The sequence below is a fragment of the Nannospalax galili genome, unplaced genomic scaffold (assembly GCF_000622305.1).
Source record: "Nannospalax galili isolate Female #2095 unplaced genomic scaffold, S.galili_v1.0 scaffold14, whole genome shotgun sequence".
NCBI classification, from domain to species: domain Eukaryota; kingdom Metazoa; phylum Chordata; class Mammalia; order Rodentia; family Spalacidae; genus Nannospalax; species Nannospalax galili.
In genome coordinates, this window is record NW_008336953.1 from 485,308 (window position 1) to 502,948 (window position 17,641).

The window sequence follows — 17,641 nt, forward strand, 5'->3', positions numbered from 1 at the left end:
GTGCGGCCGGCTGTCACGGATCCGCGCGCGCTGGTGTCACTTTCCGGCGGGCGGGAGCGGACGAGTTGGGGCCGAGGGCCCGCCCGCCCTGCCGCCCTTTCGGGAGACTCCGGCCGCTCCGGAGCAGGAAGGGAAGGGACGACCCCGCCGCCCGACGGGACTTCTGGGCCGGGCCTCCCGGGTCGGTTACTGGCACTGTCCCTGACCCGGCTGTCACGGATCCGCGCGCGCTGGTGTCACTTTCCGGCGGGCGGGAGCGGACGAGTTGGGGCCGAGGGCCCGCCCGCCCTGCCGCCCTTTCGGGAGACTCCGGCCGCTCCGGAGCAGGAAGGGAAGGGACGACCCCGCCGCCCGACGGGACTTCTGGGCCGGGCCTCCCGGGTCGGTTACTGGCACTGTCCCTGACCCGGGAGAGGAGGTGGGGTGGTGCTTGGCACGCAGGGGACTCCGGGGAGACAGGTCCCACCAACCCTGGCTGCCTGGAACTCGCTGTGTAAAGGGGCCGGTCTCCATCGCACAGAAACCCGCCTGCCTCAGCCTTGGGAGTACGGAGATGAAAGGCCTGCGCCACCATGCCTGGCCAGGGAACTTCTGGTTATTGAAGTTCTGACGTTTCCACTTCAGGGGGTAAGGAAATCCAGACCAGAACACACAAGGTAGTGTTTTTGTGTTTGGTGGCTCACTGTTGGCTCACCTTCCCACTCACCCGTCCCCTTTCTGAAGTTCACGTTGAGTGGTGGGTATTTTGTTACTGGTTTTTTTTAGATGGAGACTTGCTATAATTTATAATAGCTCAGGGCCCAGATAGGCAACAATCCCTTACCTCAACTCCAAGAGCCTAAAGAAGTTGTAAGGTATAGGAAGGAACTTACCACCCGGGAAGAAAGGAAATCTGAACGTAAGGCTGCCAAAGTGCATTTTTATTTTTATCTTTTTGAGATGAACTCACATAGCCCAGGCTGGCTTCAAACTCTCTGTGTAGCCCAGGATGACCTTGAATTCCTGATCCTCATCCCTCTATCTCCCCAGTGTTGGATTGCAGGCATGCACTAGGAGGCCTGGCTTCAGTGGTGCTGAGGCTAGAACAAGGCTTCATGTAGGATAGGCAAACACTCCACCAACTGAGCCACAAATCCCAGCCCCCAAAGTAGATTCTTTAAAGAATGAAATATCACTGTCGGGATGGGATATTTAGATAGTGATGATTCTGAGAGTGAATTAACAGGAGAATTTGGTTATTTCTAGTTTGTTTTAAGAGGAGAAATTTACATGCCTTGTTTTAAATTTTCTATGTGTATGAGTGTATGCCTATATGCATGTAAATGCACCCATGTCGGGCAGTGCATGGGTGGATCCCCTGGGAACCGGAGTTACTGACAGTTGTTAGCTGCCAAGTGGGTTCTAGGAATTGAACCTGGGTCCCCGGCAAGAACAGCCAGTGCTCTTAACTTCTGAGCCATCTCTACAGCCCCGCATGTCCATTTTAAAAAGGAGTGAAAAATATTCCTTAGTCATTTGCTAAGATCAGGTGCAAAAAAGTGAATGTATGTCAAATCTAGATAATGGTGTTAAAATCTTAGTATTGATGTAATATCTGTTAGTTTTTGTTGGCATTTGTAGGTTTGTTTTTGGGCTTTTTTACATTCTTAAGTTGGCATTAAAAATGGTAGTTACTATGACATTCTTATACTTCTGTTTTGTCAGACTTGAATCTTCCTGTGCTCCTGTTTGTGGTGGTATGTCTTAGGAATTATAAGTCACAATATTTAATTTTTGTTAAGTAATCCCTGCTTGTCAGTATAGAAAATACACACGTCTTTTTCCAGAAGTACTTCCAAATAAAAGTGTGCATTCAGTTTCAGACACTATTTTTTTTAATCTTTTTTTTTTATTGATACTGGATCTCATGTAGCCCAGGCTGGCCTCAAACTTGATAATGTAGCTGAGGCTGCCCTTGAACTCATGATCTTTCTGCCTCTGACTCCCAAGTGCTGGGGTTACAGATGTGTGCCATCACTCCCAGCTTCTAATGCTGTTTTTTGTCCGATAAGACATTTTTACTTTGACATACTTAACACAGGTTTAAAAGTGTGTTAATTCCAGTTTCTGGGAGATTGAGGAGGGAGGGCATCTTTGAATTCAAGGCCAGCCTGGGCTACAGTGTGAGATCCTGCCTGAAAAACAAAATGAGGTTGGGGATGTAGCTCAGGTAATAGATGGCTTGTCTAGCATGCACAAGGCCCTGATTTTGAGCTCTGGCATGGAATAAACCTGGTATGCTATCATATTCCTATAATCTCAGCACTCTGGAGGGTCAGAAGTTCAAGTCCGGGGCTGGAGAGATGGCTCGGTGGTTAAGAGCACTGAGCTCCAGTTCCAGGGGAATCTGAAGCCCTCTTCTGACCTCCTCAGCATTGCACGACATGGGTGCACTCACATACATGTAGGCAATACACTCATACACATAAAAGTAATAAAAAATTTTTTTAAAGTTCAAGTCCATTCTAGGGGCTGCATAGCTAGTTTGAGGACATCCTGGGCTACATGACACCCTGGCTTAAAAACAAAACGCGTCTAACATTTGTTATTTAAAAAGTTCTACTGATTTTATATTCTTTTATTGCTTCTCAGTATTTTCAAGTTTCTGCCTGAGCAAACTGGTGAGAAAATTGAAGCTGTTAATAGATTTTCAGAAATTTTTAACTTTTCTCAAACTAAATACGAATATTTTAAAAAATCAATCTTTTCCCAGTGTGGTGTGCACACCTTTAATACCAGCATTAGGGAGGTAGACAGATCTCTTGAGATCGAGGGCAGCATGGTCTACATAGTGAGTTCCAGGCCAATGAAACAAAAAAGCAACCTTTCTGGTTAGTCATATGGCTCAGTGGGTAAAAGGCACCTTCCACCAAGACCGACAGCCTGATTCTGTCAGGCTAAAATCAAAACCTCAAGTAACAGCAGCAACAACTCCTCCTCCTCCACCTCCACCTCCACCTCCATCACCCCCCCACATACACACACACCTCCTCTTCTTTATTGACATGCTGAGGCTCAAACTTTTGGGACCTTGTGTGTTTTAGGCAAATGCTTTACTACTAAGGTACGTCCCTAGCCCCATCCCTTGGTTTTTTGAGATAGGCTTTCACTATGTAAACCTGTTTGACCTGAGCTTGAGGTCCTCCTGTTTCAGCAGCCTGAATGCTGGTTTTTCGAGTGTGTACAACCATGCCCAACTTAAAAAATTAAAAAAACCCCACCTTATAAGCAATGAAACTTGCCCGGCAAATGTTTTAATAGGTAAAGGCATTTGCTGCTAAGCCTAATGACTTGAGTTCCATCCCTGGGACCCACGTGGTAGAAAGAACAAGTAGACTCCTGAAGATTGTCGTTAGACTTCCACACATGTATTCCACAAATGCACATATGTGCTTACACATACAGTAAACAGTAAAATTTAAATGAGTGTGTGGGGTGTGGTGCACAGCTTTAATCCCAGTATTAGGGAGGCAGGGGCAGGTGGATCTCTGAGAGTGTAGCCTGGTCTACTAGTGAGTTCCAGGCCAGCCCAGGCCTTCAGGGGACCCTGTCTTTATACAGCTATTATTTAAAAAAAAAAAACAAAAAAAAACTGGTACCCCAGCCGTGGTAGCACAGGCCTTTAATCCCAGCACTCCAGAGGCAGAGGCAGGCAATCTCGGTGAGTTCGAGGCCAGCCTGGTCTACATAGTGAGTTCCAGGACAGCTTGGGGCTACAGGGAGACCCTGCCTCAAAAAGACAAAAAAACAAAAAAAAAAAACCTTGGACCCATTTTAAATCACTTCCCATTTTTCTCTGACTCCCCACATCCCTAAATAACTACTGATAATACTTTCTATGGATTTACTTACTGGCTATTATATAAAAATTTTAAAAAATATTTTATTTTCATTTTATGTGTATGAATGTATTGCCTACATGTAAGTGTGTGCACCCGTGTCGTGCAATGCCTCAGGTCAGAAGAGGGCTTTGGATTCCCCTGGAACTGGAGTTAAGGACAGTTTGTAGCCGCCATGTGGGTGCTGGGGATCAAACCCGGGTCCTCTGCAAGAGCAGTCAGGGCTCTTAACCGCTGAGCCATCGCTCCAGCACCATATAAAATTTTTTTAAGTGCTTGGAATTGGACCCAGGCCCTTGCAAATGCGATGCAAGTACTCTACACAAAGTTTTTCATTTTTTCTGTTTGCTTTTTTCCCTGTCTCATGTAGCCTAGGTTGGCCTCAGATACTTTTTCTCTGTGGTAAAGGTTGACAATTTTTTTCTTTCTCGGTCTTTTTGTTGTTTTTTTCTTTTTTTTTAAATTTATTATTTATTATTTCACATGTATGCGTTTATTGCCTGCATGTAGGTAAGTGCACCCGTGTTGTGCAGTGCCCGCGGAGGATAGAAGAGGCAGTCGGATACCCTGGAACCGGAGTTACAGACAGTTGTTAGCTGCTATGTGGGTGCTGGGATTCGAACCCAGGTCTTCTGCAAGAACAACCAGTGTTCTTAACCGCTGAGCCATCTCTCCAGCCCTATTTTGTTGTTTTTTCACAGGGTCTCCCTAGTCACAGCCTACCTAGAAGTCAGGATGTGAGCCAGCATGGCCTGGATCTACAGAGATCACCTGCCTCTGCCTCTGCCTCCTGAGGGCTGGAATTAAAGGCAAGGTTGACCTTGAACTGATTATCCTCTTGCCTCTACTTCCTGAGTACTGGAATTCCAGGCTTGCTTTATCATGCCTGCTTTTATGTAGCGTTGGAGGTCAAACCCAGAGTTTCATGCATTTTAACACTACTGACAGAGCTATATTCCCGTATCCTAGGAAGTATTTTACATTAGCATATTTTATTTTGTTGCCTGCAGTAGTATCCGCTGCTGGTCTTGTGTTTATTTATTTTTGTCTTTTGATCTTTGGAGACAGGGTCTCCTTGTAGCCTCAGCTGACCTGGAACTTACTATGTAGACCAGGCCAGCCTTGAACTCATATATCCCCCTGCCTCTGCCTTCCAAGTGCTGGGATTAAAAGCATGTGCCACCATGCCTGGCTTGTTTTTAACTGATTTAAACTCCTTTGTGATTTGATAGTATGCTTGTGGTCAGCCTCTTGGGAGGTGAAGTTCTGTCACACAGCAATACAAAACAGTACTTAAATTATAATGCAAGAATTGAATGAATGAATTTCTCACTTATTCTGGGCAAATATAGTGAAGTTTTACATAATTATCTATAAAAAAGTAACAAAATGAAAAATCACACATTTATAGCATTTTTGCTTTTATTTTGGAGATAGGCTCTCTATGTAGTTCAGGTTGACTTTTCAAACACATAATCATCTTGCTTTAACCTTCTGGAGTATTTTGGTTACGGGGTATGTACGCCCTTGCTAAGCACAGACTTTAGAAGAAATAACACCAAAAGATTGAATTTTAAAATTTTATTGTGTCATTATTTATTTATTTATTTATTTATTTATTTATTTAGGTCTTTTTTTTGAAACAGGGTCTCCCTGTAGCTTTAGCTGACCTGGAACTCACTATGTAGAACAGGCTGGCCTTGAACTCACAGAGATCTGCCTGCCCCTGCCTCCTGAGTGCTGAGATTTAAGATGTGCACCACCACGCATGGCAATTTTCATTTTTTCAAAAGATAGACTTTCACTTTGTAGCTCTGGCTGGCCTGAAACTTGTTATGTAGACCAGATTGGTTCTGACTGCAGCGATCTGCCTGCCTCTGCCTTCCAGGTGCTGGGGTAAAAGGTGTGTAACATCACATTAGGCTGATAATTTTACTTTTTAATTATGTTGTAATCTATGTGATAAACAGTATATAAAACAGTAGTTTGAGAGGTAGTTTAACAGGTTGTTTTTTCTTTAGTTTTCATATTTAAACATTGTGTTTTCCTACAGCTTGCTATGGCATTGTTCAAGTACCCACTGGACCATGGTTTTGCAGGAAATGTGAATCTCAGGAGAGAGCAGCCAGAGTGGTAAGGACTGTTTTATCAAAAACATTAAAATACTTAAGTAAGTAGTATATTTTAGGATGCCAAATATTGACTTGTACCTTCAAACTGATTTTGTTAGCCTTAGCCCTTAATGGAGGTGCTAGCCCTCCAGCCCATTTAAACTGATTTTGTAAAGTCTGTGTGTGTATGTATGTATGTATATGTATGTATTGCTGGATAATTTGAAAACAATTAATGAAATTATGTTCGGTTTTATTTACTCAATTTTGGTGCTGAGGATTGAACCCAGGCCCCAGTGTATGCTAGGCAAACACTGTACCACTGAGCTACACCCTCACCCCTACATTCAGGCTTTATTAACTAGATCTACAGAGTTAAAGCCTGAAATGGTTTGAAGATTATATTAGTTAATCGTAGTTAATAACATAATCACAGAAGAAACATTAGGAAGTCATACTGGTCTTTCTGCTAGGCAAAGGCTTTTAGGTGCTAACATTTTTATTATATATGTAGTTTATAGTTTAAATACTCCCTATTTTCAGTTGTTCAGTTCTTTTTGGCAAAGCAACAGAAAAACATCTTCCCTTTTTTACTTTACCAGTTCACCCTTCTTTCTGAACACTTTTGTAAACTTTTTGTAAAAATGAGGGAGGTTTGTTTATTCTTGGTTTCCAAAAGCACTTTTTTTTGGAGTTGAATATATGGAAATTCCAGCAGAAAGATTAATTTTTTTTTTTTTTTGTTCTTTTGACATAGGATCTCCCTGTAGCCCCTGCTGTCCTGGAACTTACTATGTAGACCAGGCTGGCCTTGAACTCACAGAGATCTGCCTGCCTCTGCTGGGATTAAAAGCGTTTGCCACGATGCCTGGCTGAATTTTTTTTTTTTTTAATATTTTATTATTTTTATTTTTTTTTATGTGTATGCACGTATTGCCTGCATGTAGGTAAGTGCACCCATGTAGTACAACTCCCGTGGAGGACAGAAAGGCTATTGGATCCCCTGGAACTGGAGTTGAGGACAGTTGTTAGCTGCCATGTGGGTGCTGGGATTTGATCCTGGGTCTTCTGCAAGAATAGCCAGTGTTCTTAACTGCTGAGCTATCTCTCCAGCCCCAAGATTTAATTAAAAAAAATTTTATTATTTTTATGTGTATGAGTATATTGCCTACATGTGCCTAAGTGTACCCATGTCATACAGTGTCCTTGGAGGTCAGAAGAGGGTGTCAGATCCCCTGGAACTGGAGTTAAAAATGGTTGCTACCACCTTGTGGGTGCTGGGAAAAGAACTCCGGTCCTGTGCAAGAGCAGCCAGTGCTCTTAACCACTGAGCCATGTCTCCAGCTCCTCAATTTTCAGTAGTTATACAAAATATAGCCATTTGCTAGCTGGGCATGGGAAACACACCTTTAATCCCAGCACTCTGGAGGCAAAGGCAGGTAGATCTCTGTGAGATCGAAATTGAAGCCAGCCTGATCTACATAATGAGCTCCAGGCCAGCTGGAGCTACAAGGAGATTCTGTCTCAAAAGACCAAAATAAAATAAGGTATAGCCATTTGCAGTGTGATGATTCACTTCAGTGTTGACTGAAAAGTTTGACCTGAAGTTAGAACATAAACATTTTATCTGGGTGTGGTAGTACATGTCTTTAATCCCAGCATACTAGTAAGGAGGCCATCCTGGTCTCCTTAGAGTTCCAGGTCACCTGAGGCTACAAGGAGACCCTGTCTCGACAAAGGTTTCAACTTTTCTTTATGGGCATGTCCTCAGATTAGTTTTAGTTATGCCTTAGACAATTTTGGCTAAGTAGAAATTGTAACTCAGTAGTATATATAGAATAATGATTCTCAGAGTAATATTTTTGTAGTTCTTTTGATACATTTTGATTGTGTGAGAATCTCTTACTGCAGAATTACATTTAATTATTGTAGTGTTAAAGTAATAGGGCTTAGCAAATGGAAGATGAAATCAGTCATAAAAATTTTGTTTCTTTAGGGACTGGAAATGTAGCTTAGTTTGTAGAATACCTGTCTACTATGAATAAGGACCCTGGGTTCTATCCTTAACATTGTAGAAAGCTCGGTTTGGTGGTAATCCCAGCATGCTAGAGGGTAGGGACGGGAGATGAGAGAAGTTCAGGGTTTCCCCTAGCTACATGTCAAGTTCAAGTTTGAGGCTGAGCTGGGCTACATTAAAGCCTATTTAAAAAAGACAGGTGGGGGCTGGAGAGATGGCTCAGCGGTTAAGAGCACTGACTGCTCTTGCAGAGGACCCAGGTTCGATTCCCATCACCCACATGGTGGCTATGAACCATCCTTAACTCCAGTTCCAGGGGAATCTGAAGCCCCCTTCTGACCTCTGCGGCATTGAACAACATGAGTGCACTCACATACATGCAGGCAATACACTCATACATGTTAAAAAAAAAAAAAAAAAGGACAGGTGGATCTCTGTGAGTCTAGGCCAGCCTTTTCTATATAGTGAGATCCTGTGTCAAAAAACCAAAAAGAAGGGGCTAGAAAGATGGCTCAGCGGTTACGAGTACTGGCTGCTCTTTCAGAGGAACTGGGTTTGGTTCCCAGCATCCATATGGCACCAGATAGTCGTCCTTAACATAGTATGACACGGGTGCCTTGCATTCATTCACATGAAATAGAAATAATGAATACAATATTAAAAGTAAAGAAAAAGAAAACGGGTAGCATGAGTGTTGTGGTCCCTTTAATCCCAGTACTTGGGAGAGGAGGCAGAGGCAGGCAGATCTCTTTGAGTTCAAGGCCAGCCTGGTCTACATTGAGTTCCAGGCCAGCTGGGGCTACAGGAGATCCTGTCTCAAAAAGACCCCCCCACAAAAATAAAAAAAGGATTCTATTTAAAATTGCCAGGAATGGTTGTTCAGGCCTTAATCCCAGAACATGGAGACAGGATCAGGGGTTCTCTGAGTTTGGGGCCATCCTGGTCTACATACATGTTCCAGACCAGTCAAGACTTCCTAGTAAGACCCTATCTCAAAAAACAAAAACTTGGGGCTGGAGAGATGGCTAAGCGGTTAAGAGCACTGAATGCTCTTGCAGAGGACCCGGGTTCGATTCCCAGCACCCACATGGTGGCTACGAACCATCCTTAACTCCAGTTCCAGGGGAATCTGAAGCCCTCTTCTGATCTCCGCAGCATTGCACGACACGGGTGTACTCACATACATGCAGGCAATACACTCATACACATAAAATAAAAATAATAAAATATTAAAAAAAAAAACAAACTACCCCAAAACCTATATTAGAGCTGGGCATGATGGCACATGTCTTTTATCCCAAGCAGAAATGTCCAGACAAAACAAAGTAAGATCAGTGTTAGCTGGCATGAATACATATGTGTAATTCTAGCACTTGGGAAGTGGAGACTGGAGGATCACAAGTTCAAGGTCATCCTCTATCGACATAATGATTTTTGGTCAGCCTGGGCTACATAAGACCTTGTTTAACAAGCATCAACAGGGGCTGGAAAGATGGCTCAGCAGTTAAGAGCACTGACTGCTCTTGCAGAGGACCTGGGTTCAATTCCCAGCACCCATATGGCGACTATGAACTGTCATTAACTTCAGTTCCAGGGGAATCCAAAGCTCTCTTCTGACTTTTGTGGCATTGCACAACATGGCTGCACTCACATACATGTAGGCAACACACATAAAATAAAAATAATAAAAGAAAATATTAAAAGAAAAAAGCATCAACAAAAAATTTACCTTAGGTGGCTTGAGAGAATAGCTCAATTAATTAGAGCACTTGCCTATCATGTGCAAGGCGCCCTGTGTTAGATCCCTAGCACCACAAAAACAGAACAAGAATGCATTCAGTGAGATAGGGAGGTACATGTCTGTAGTTCCAGATGTTTGAGATGTGAGGCAGGAGCATCACTTGTCCCTCTGAGTTCCAGACTCATGTCTCAAAATCAGCGCCAGGCATGGTGGCACATGCCTTTAATCCCAACACTTGGGAGGCAGAGGCAGGCAGATCTTTGTGAATTAGAGGCCAGCCTGACCTACATAGCCAGTTCCAGGACAGCTGGGGCTACTAGGAGACCCTGTCTCAAAAAGACAAAAAAATCAGCAAAAACCAAACAAAACTTTTCCAAAAGACCAAGCATATTGACTCACGCCTTTAATCTTAGCACTAAGGAGGCTTAGTGAGACGAGGCCAGCTTTATCTACGTAGGGAGTTCCAGGCCAGCCAGGACTATATAGACCTGCCTCAAAAAAATCAAACGAAAACAAACCCTCCCAAAGGCCCCCCCCAAAATTACATTTTTAATGTGTTGCCTTTTTAAAAAAATTACATATATGAGAGTGTTTGCCTGTATATATGTATGAGCATCACATGCAGGCCTGGTGCTCTGAAGGCTAAAGAAACTGAAACTGGAGTTAAAGACAGTTGTGAGCTGTCATATGGGTGCTGGGACCTGAACCTGGGTCCAGTGCTCTTAACCACTGAGCCATCTCTTCATCTCTCCACTCCAGCACCTTTTTTTTTTTTTTTGCGATAAGGTCTCCCTGTAACCCCAGCTGGACTGGAACTCACTATGTAGTACAGACTGCATCTCACAGAAATGCTGAGTGCTGGAATTAAGGTTTATACCACCAAGCTTGGCTGTTACTATTTTAGATCTCCATGTTCCTTTCTTCTGGGAGGCCAACTGTGGCTTTGCCTACTGCTCTGCTTTTTATTGCAATTCTTTCACATTTTTAATACTATTGAACTAATATATGGAATTCAAATCAAGATTTTAGGGATTTCTGTGGGGACTATACTAATTTTACTAGTACTACTGCTACTTCTATGGTTTGTTTTTGTTTGTTTTAGTTTTTGGTCTTACTACTTAGGGTCTTGTGCATACTTGATCAAGTGCTATATCACTGAACTATATCTTGAATCCTCTTTTTACTTTTTATTTGGAGACAGAGTCTGATTAAAATGCCCTTGCTTGCCTTCATCTCACTTTGTAACCCAGGCAGGCCCTGGAATTGAATTTTCCTACCCCATCCTCTCTCTCCTGAGTGATTGGAATCATAGGCCTATACTACCAGGCTGGCCCTCTTTTTTTTCATTTCATTTTTTTTTTTTTTTTTTTTTTTTGATGCAGTGTCTTATGTAGTCTTAGCTAGGCTGGAACTAGCCTGGTGTTCAGTCTAGTTTCCATCTTGTAGAGATCCACCTTCATCTGCCTCCAGAGTGCCACCATGCTGAGCCCTCATAATTTTTATAAATGATTTTTATTACATTTGTTTGTGTTTATATACATGTGAGTGTGCTTCAGCCCACATATGGAGGTCAGAGGATGCCTTTCACCATGTGGGTCCTTAGGATTGATCTCAGGTCCTCAGGGTTGCTGTCAAGTGCTTTTACCTGTTGATTTCGCTGGCCCTTGGCTATAAGTTTTGCTTAATAATGAAGATATGTGTTTTAAAAAATTGCTATATATCTGTTAAACCATACTAATTGTTTACTTGATTATATGTTTATATTTCTACTGATTATGTTAATATACATTTAATTAGTATTTCTTGTTCTGAGCAGTATGGAATATATTCTAAATATCTGTGTATACCCACCCAGGATGAGTAAATACAGTTCTTCATATTTGCTTCAAATTGCCCTTTTATAAGAAATAATACATTAAGTTTGAGGCCAGCCTGGATCACATGTTGAACCTTTTTTCAAACGCCTATCCTGTAAAAAAAGATGAAAAACAAAACAACTTTAAGTTGAAGTTTTTATTTGCTCTCCCCAGTCTAAGTTTTTATCAATTTTTAAGTCTTTTGGGCTCATCTATATTTCAGTATTTATACTACCACATACACAGTCATAATTTATGAATGTTGTGTGTGTAATAGTTAAGGTTTTATAGGAATGGTAACCTATGTATTAGATTTTGTTTTAAATGCTGGTGATTGATCCCAAGGCCTTGGACGTGCTAAGCAAGCCTTGTCCATGCTAGACTTGAACTCCTGGGCTGGTGATCTTCTTGAGTACTTGTAACTGTAGACATAGAGATGCTTTGCTGAGTTCATTCTTTTTCTTTTGTAGTACTGGGGATTGAACCTAGGCCCTCGCTATTCTGTCCTTGAGCTACACTCATGGCTCCCATTTTCCTTCATTTTGAAGTTTTTTGGTGTGTGTGTTTTCAGAGTTAGTGTAGTAAGAAACAGAAGTTAGTGTATCATTATTGTTTTAAATAAGTATTTATTTGTTTTTGTATGTTAGTTTGAATTCTGAGATATTTTTCTGGACCTAAGGTTTTATTCTAGTCTATCTGTTTTCTGTTTCAGTAGACAATCTGTTGGCAGTCAATTGTCTTTGATACTTGGGTCCTTTTTCCTTCTGAGGATCAGCATCCTTTTAGATGACAATATTTTCCCTCTTCCCTCCCCTTCCTCTTCCCTTCCCATCCCCTTTGCTTTCTTCTTTCCTGTTCTCCTTTCTTTTTCTTTCTTTCTTTTTTTGAGATAGCTCTGATTATGTAGACTGCTCTAATCTCAGACTTGTTACCTAGCTCAAGCTGGAATCCTCCTGCCTCAGCTTCCCCTGTGCTGAGATTACAGGCATAAGTTACTTGCCTGGGTGGTCTCTTTCTTTCTCTCTCTCTCTGCCTCTCCTCTCTCCCTCCCTCCCTCTCCTTTTCTCTCTTTCTTTCTCTGACCCTTTACCTTATGTGCAATTTTTCATATGCTTTGTAATTTTGGGCTATAAGCTACTCTTTAGGAGGAGTTGTCATGGATTCCTTGGTTTCCTCTTCCTCTACCATGGGAGATATTTGTATATTTTTATGTGTTGAGAATGGGGTTTGCACACAGATCTGGAGACTATTTGGTGGTGGTGATGGGCTCAACAGGAATGGGGAGGAAGGTAATGGGGGATGAATATAAGGAGAGGAGGATTCAGTGACATAGGTATATGAAAGTGCCAAAATAAAACCTATTATTTTGTGCCATAATTTAAGAAAATTGTGTTGGGACTGGAGAGATGGCTCAGCTGTTAAGAGCACTGCCTGCTCTTGTAGAGGACTAGGGTTTGATTCCCAGCACCCACATGATGCCGAACAGCTGGTGCCCTCTTCTGACCTCTGCAGGTATTGTACAACATGGGTGTACTTACATACATGCAGGCAATACACTCATACACATTAAATAAAATATAAAAAAATTGTGATTCGTCATTGATAACATAGACCAGATTATAATCATATCTACAAATTAGGAAGTCATTCTTCCACTTAAAAGGAGTTTAGAAAGGCATTTTAAAACTTTTATGGGGCTGGGAATATACCTCAGTTGAAATGGTGCTTGCCTCCCATGCATGAAGCCCTAGGTACTGTTATACACGTTAGACACAGTGGTGCACACCTATAATTCTTGTACTTAGGTGGTGGAAGCAAGAAAATCTGAAGTTCAGAGTCATCTCTGGTGAGTTTGAGGCTGTTCTAGTTTGTTTCTCTATTGCTGTGACAGAACACTGTGAACAGTACCAACTTGGGGAGGAAAGGGTTTATTTGGCTCACATCTCCTAGGCCACAGTTCATCAGGGAGCCCAAGGTAGGAACCTGGAGGCAGGAGCTAAAGCACAGACCATGGAGGAACACTCCTTACTGGCCAGGAACACTCCTTACTGGCCTGCTCCCCTGGCCTATGCTCAGCCTCCTTTTTTATAAATTACAGAACAACCTGCCCAATAGGTTGGGCCCTCCCACATCACTCAGCAATCAAGAAAATTCTCCAGAGACATGGCCACCAGCCAGTCCATCGAAGGCATTTCACCAATTGAGGCTCCCTCTACCCATGTGTGTCAAGTCAACAACTAAAGCTATCTAGCACAGAGTCCAATGTGGGCTACAATAAGGCACTCTCAAAAAAGAGAAAAAGCGAAGCATAAAACTTGAAAATAATTTCTTTGATTTTATTTTTATGTGCATGAGTGTTTTGCCTTCATGTATGCAAGTGAACTAAATGCATGCAGTGCCCTCAGAAGCCAGAAGAAGGCATCAGAACTCCTGAAACCAGAGTTACAGAAGGTTGTTAGCTACCATGTGGGTACTAGGTATTGAACCCAGGTCCTTTACAAGAGCAGCCTGTGCTCTTAACCACTGAGCCATCTCTGTTGCCCCAAGTAAAGCACACTTTTATGACAGCTCTGTGTAGTAGTTTGGAATTAGCTGCTTTGTCTTTCTAGTATACTCTCTTGGCCTTTTTTTTCTCTTTGAGACAAAGTCTTGCCCGTGAAGCCCTGATTAGACTGGAACTTGCTATGTGGACTCGGCTGGCCTTCAACTTATTATCCTCCTGCTTCTGCCTTCTGAATACTGGGATTGTAGGCATGCCTGGCAACATGTGATTTTTATTTTCAGGGTTGACCTGTGGTCACAGTACATCATTTTTCAACCACTGTTGTTACTGCATAAAGAAGTTCTAGTGTTAGGGATATAGTTCAGTTGATAGAGTGCTTGCCTAGCATGCATGAGGCTCTGAGTTCAAGTCCCCAGCACTGTATAAAACTGAACATGTTGGTACACCTGTAATCCGGCATGTGGGAAGTGGAGGTACAGGATCAGGAGTTTAAGATTATCCTCTGCTATGTAGCAAGTTCAAGCCTGGTCTGCATTAGACCCTGTCTCAAAAAACCAAAGATGTTCTAGGCATGGTAGATGGTGCCTGTAATGAGTTCAGGGCCAGCTTGAGCTACTAGTACAGTCCTGTCTCAAACACACTCAAGTTTTAAGTAGAAAGATAGGGACTGTGGTAAGGTGCTAATGTGGGCCTTTTCCCGAGTTATACTCATGTAAGTTCTAGAAGTCTTACTCAGCAATTTATACTTAAAACAAGTCTACAGTGTTTGGTCTTAAAGTTGTGTCTCTTTGATCAGTTGCATAAAACCCAGGTTTTGTTCTTTGGGAAGGGGAGAGTGGGTTTGGCATTAGGGAGCCGCAGACTGTCTAGGTCAGCTGTTTTTTGTTTTTTGTTTTATTTTTTCTGCCGGGGGGCGGTCTTTTTGAGATAGGGTCTCCCTGTAGCCCCAGCTGGCCTGTACTTCTTATGTAGACCAGATTGGCCTTGATCTCAAAGAGATCTGCCTCCCGAGTACTGGGACTAAAGGTGTGCACCACACTCAGCTAGGTCAGCTTTTAATTTTTTTTAATGAATTCATTCATTCATTCATTCATTCATTCATTCGTTCATTCATTCATTCATTCATTCACAGGACCTCCCTGTAGCTCCAGCTGGCCTTGAGCTTGCCCACGCTGGCTTCTGAGCTCTATCTCTGTGAGATCTACCTGCCATTGCTTTTCAAGTGCTGGGATTCAAGCTGTGCACCACAACGCCCTGCTGCTTCTCCTTTCTCCCTCTCCTTCCTCGTGTACACTCACCTGGAACTGACTGTGTAACCTAGTCTGGCCATGAATTGGCATTTACTTTCTGCCTCAGCCCCCCAAGTGCTGAGATTTATAGGCATATACCACTGATTTCGAATTCTTTGTGAATGTTCTCTCAGGATTTAGTTGTTTCGTTTTCAGTGCTGAGGCTTGAACTTAGTCTCCTGAATGTTGGTCAAGTCCTCTACCACCAAGCTACATCTCCAGCCAGGATTTAATATTCTTATCCAAGCTACTTCTGATACTTTTAATACTGGTTCCAAGCTGGGTGTGTGCCTTTAATCCCAGCACTGGGGAGGCAGAGGCAGGCAAATCTCTGTGAGTTCAAGGCCAGCCTGGTCTACTTAGTGAGTTCTAGGTCAGCTGGGGCTACAGGGAAACCTATCTCAAAAAGGACCATCCCCCCCAAAAAAAGAGAGAAAAAATACTGGTTCCTTTTACTGATTATTCTGGAGACACAGTGGTTTTTAAGTTGATAACTCATATTAGAAAAACTGAGTTGAGGTCCTAGAAAATGTTTGTTTTTTTTTTCCATTGTGGGGGAGCAGTTTATTTCAGAGCAAACAGATTACTGGGCTGCCTCTTGGGGAGCAGAGAAACAGCAATGAGAAACAGCAGCTAGCAGGGAGAATCAGACTTTTTTTTATTTTATTTTTTTAATTTTTATTTTATGTGTATGTGTGTATTGCCTGCATGTAGGTAAGTGTACCCATGTCGTGCAGTGCCCGTGGAGGTCAGAAGAAGCTGTGGGATCCCCTGGGCCTGGAGTTACCGACAGTTGTTAGCTGACATGTGGGTACTGGGATTTGAACCCGGGAGTCTTCTGCAAAAACAACCAGTGTTCTTAAACGCTGAGCCATCTCTCAGAGATCTTTTATAGGCAGTCAGGTGGTTGGGTAACTGTCTGTGACATAGGCTGGGTAGTTTAGCACAGGATTGGTTGGTCTCCCAATAAGCTGAGGGATTTGCCTGGGGCTAAGTTCAAATCTGCCGTACGTTGGGAGCTGAGCCCCCATTTTAGGAGCCTGCCAGGAGCCTAACATTCCAGCCTTTTGTTGATGATGGGGGGCAACGGTGATCTTTCTTTAGATACTTCCTGCTGGACAGGATGACAGCAAAAGAGAGGTGGCAGGCAGGTGGTGGTAGGAGACCTTAGGGTATTTGGTTCACTGACTGTCGGGTCATCTCATTGCTTCTGTCCAGAACTCTGTCAGAGGGTGAGTGGGGGAGGTGGACTCATAATCTCGGGCTTGGTGTGGTGAGTGGTGGGAGCCTGGGCAGCAGTTTGGTTCTGTAAAAGGAGGAACTGGAGCCGGGTGTGGTGGTGCACGCCTTTAATCCCAGCACTTGGGAGGCAGAGGCAGGCGGATCTCTGAGTTCAAGGCCAGCCTGGTCTACATAGTGAGTTCCAGGACAGCTGGGGCTACAGGGACCAGGACCCTGTCTCAAAAAGACCAAAAAAAAGAAAAAAAGAGGAACCGGGTCATAAGTAACTAGTTGCGTGCACCCCCCACCCCCTTCTTGGGCACCACAAGTATGGAAGTGGAGTAGCGAAGACCACCAACAGACCAGTTCCATGGAGGGGTGGGGCAGCAAACAGACTGCTGGGCTGCCTCCGGAGCAGGGAAACAGTGGTCCCTAGGAAATATTTTCAAGTATTTCTTTGATGACTTTCTCATTTCTATATTCATTGTTTGCTTTTTCTGTGTGCTTCTTAATTTGAGTGTTAGACCCTCTGAATTGATCTAAATTTTTTGTGTTTTATATTTCTTTTAGATGATCTCACTTTATTTTCCTACTCTTCCCTTAATATTTTGAATTTTGTTAAAAGATTTTTTGCTTTTAGTTTTCTGAAATTTTCTGTTTCTAGGAAACTTTTCTCTTCTACTGTTTGTTTTCATCTTCATGGAGAAGTTGCCATCAATTCAATTCTAATGAGTTGGTCAGGAGCTTTCTGTGTGGCCAGGTATTGTTGACCCTCTGTCTTCTTGGTTCAGAGTGAAATCTCCAGTCATTTGTTTGAGGTTGGTAGGTCTGCTTACTAGTATTCTTTGAGCTAGGTGGATGCTGCCATTTCACTATGTAAAATTAGACTTTTTTTTTTTTTTTTTTTTTTTTATTTTTTTTGCTGATGTGAAAATACATTTTAAAATATGCTATGAAGAAACAAAACTGCAAAGTAATTCATGAATCATTGCTGGAAACATTGGAGCAAGAAGATAGTTTTTGCA

At 42.7% G+C, this 17,641-nt stretch overlaps 1 protein-coding gene across 11 annotated transcripts in view; it reads left to right on the forward strand.

Annotated features, from left to right (window-relative positions):
* The window catches only part of Mllt10 (MLLT10 histone lysine methyltransferase DOT1L cofactor), a 193,024-nt gene that overhangs the window by 575 nt on the left and 174,808 nt on the right, over window positions 1-17,641 (forward strand). For 8 of the 11 annotated variants that reach the window (XM_029562886.1, XM_029562888.1, XM_029562890.1 and 5 more), the window contains exon 3: window positions 5,932-6,011. In XM_029562886.1, the coding sequence (XP_029418746.1) occupies window positions 5,932-6,011 (80 nt within the window). Of the gene's footprint in view, window positions 1-232; window positions 657-5,931; window positions 6,012-17,641 lie in introns of those variants that run through there. The other 3 variants (XM_029562898.1, XM_029562895.1, XM_029562896.1) reach the window with 2 other exon arrangements.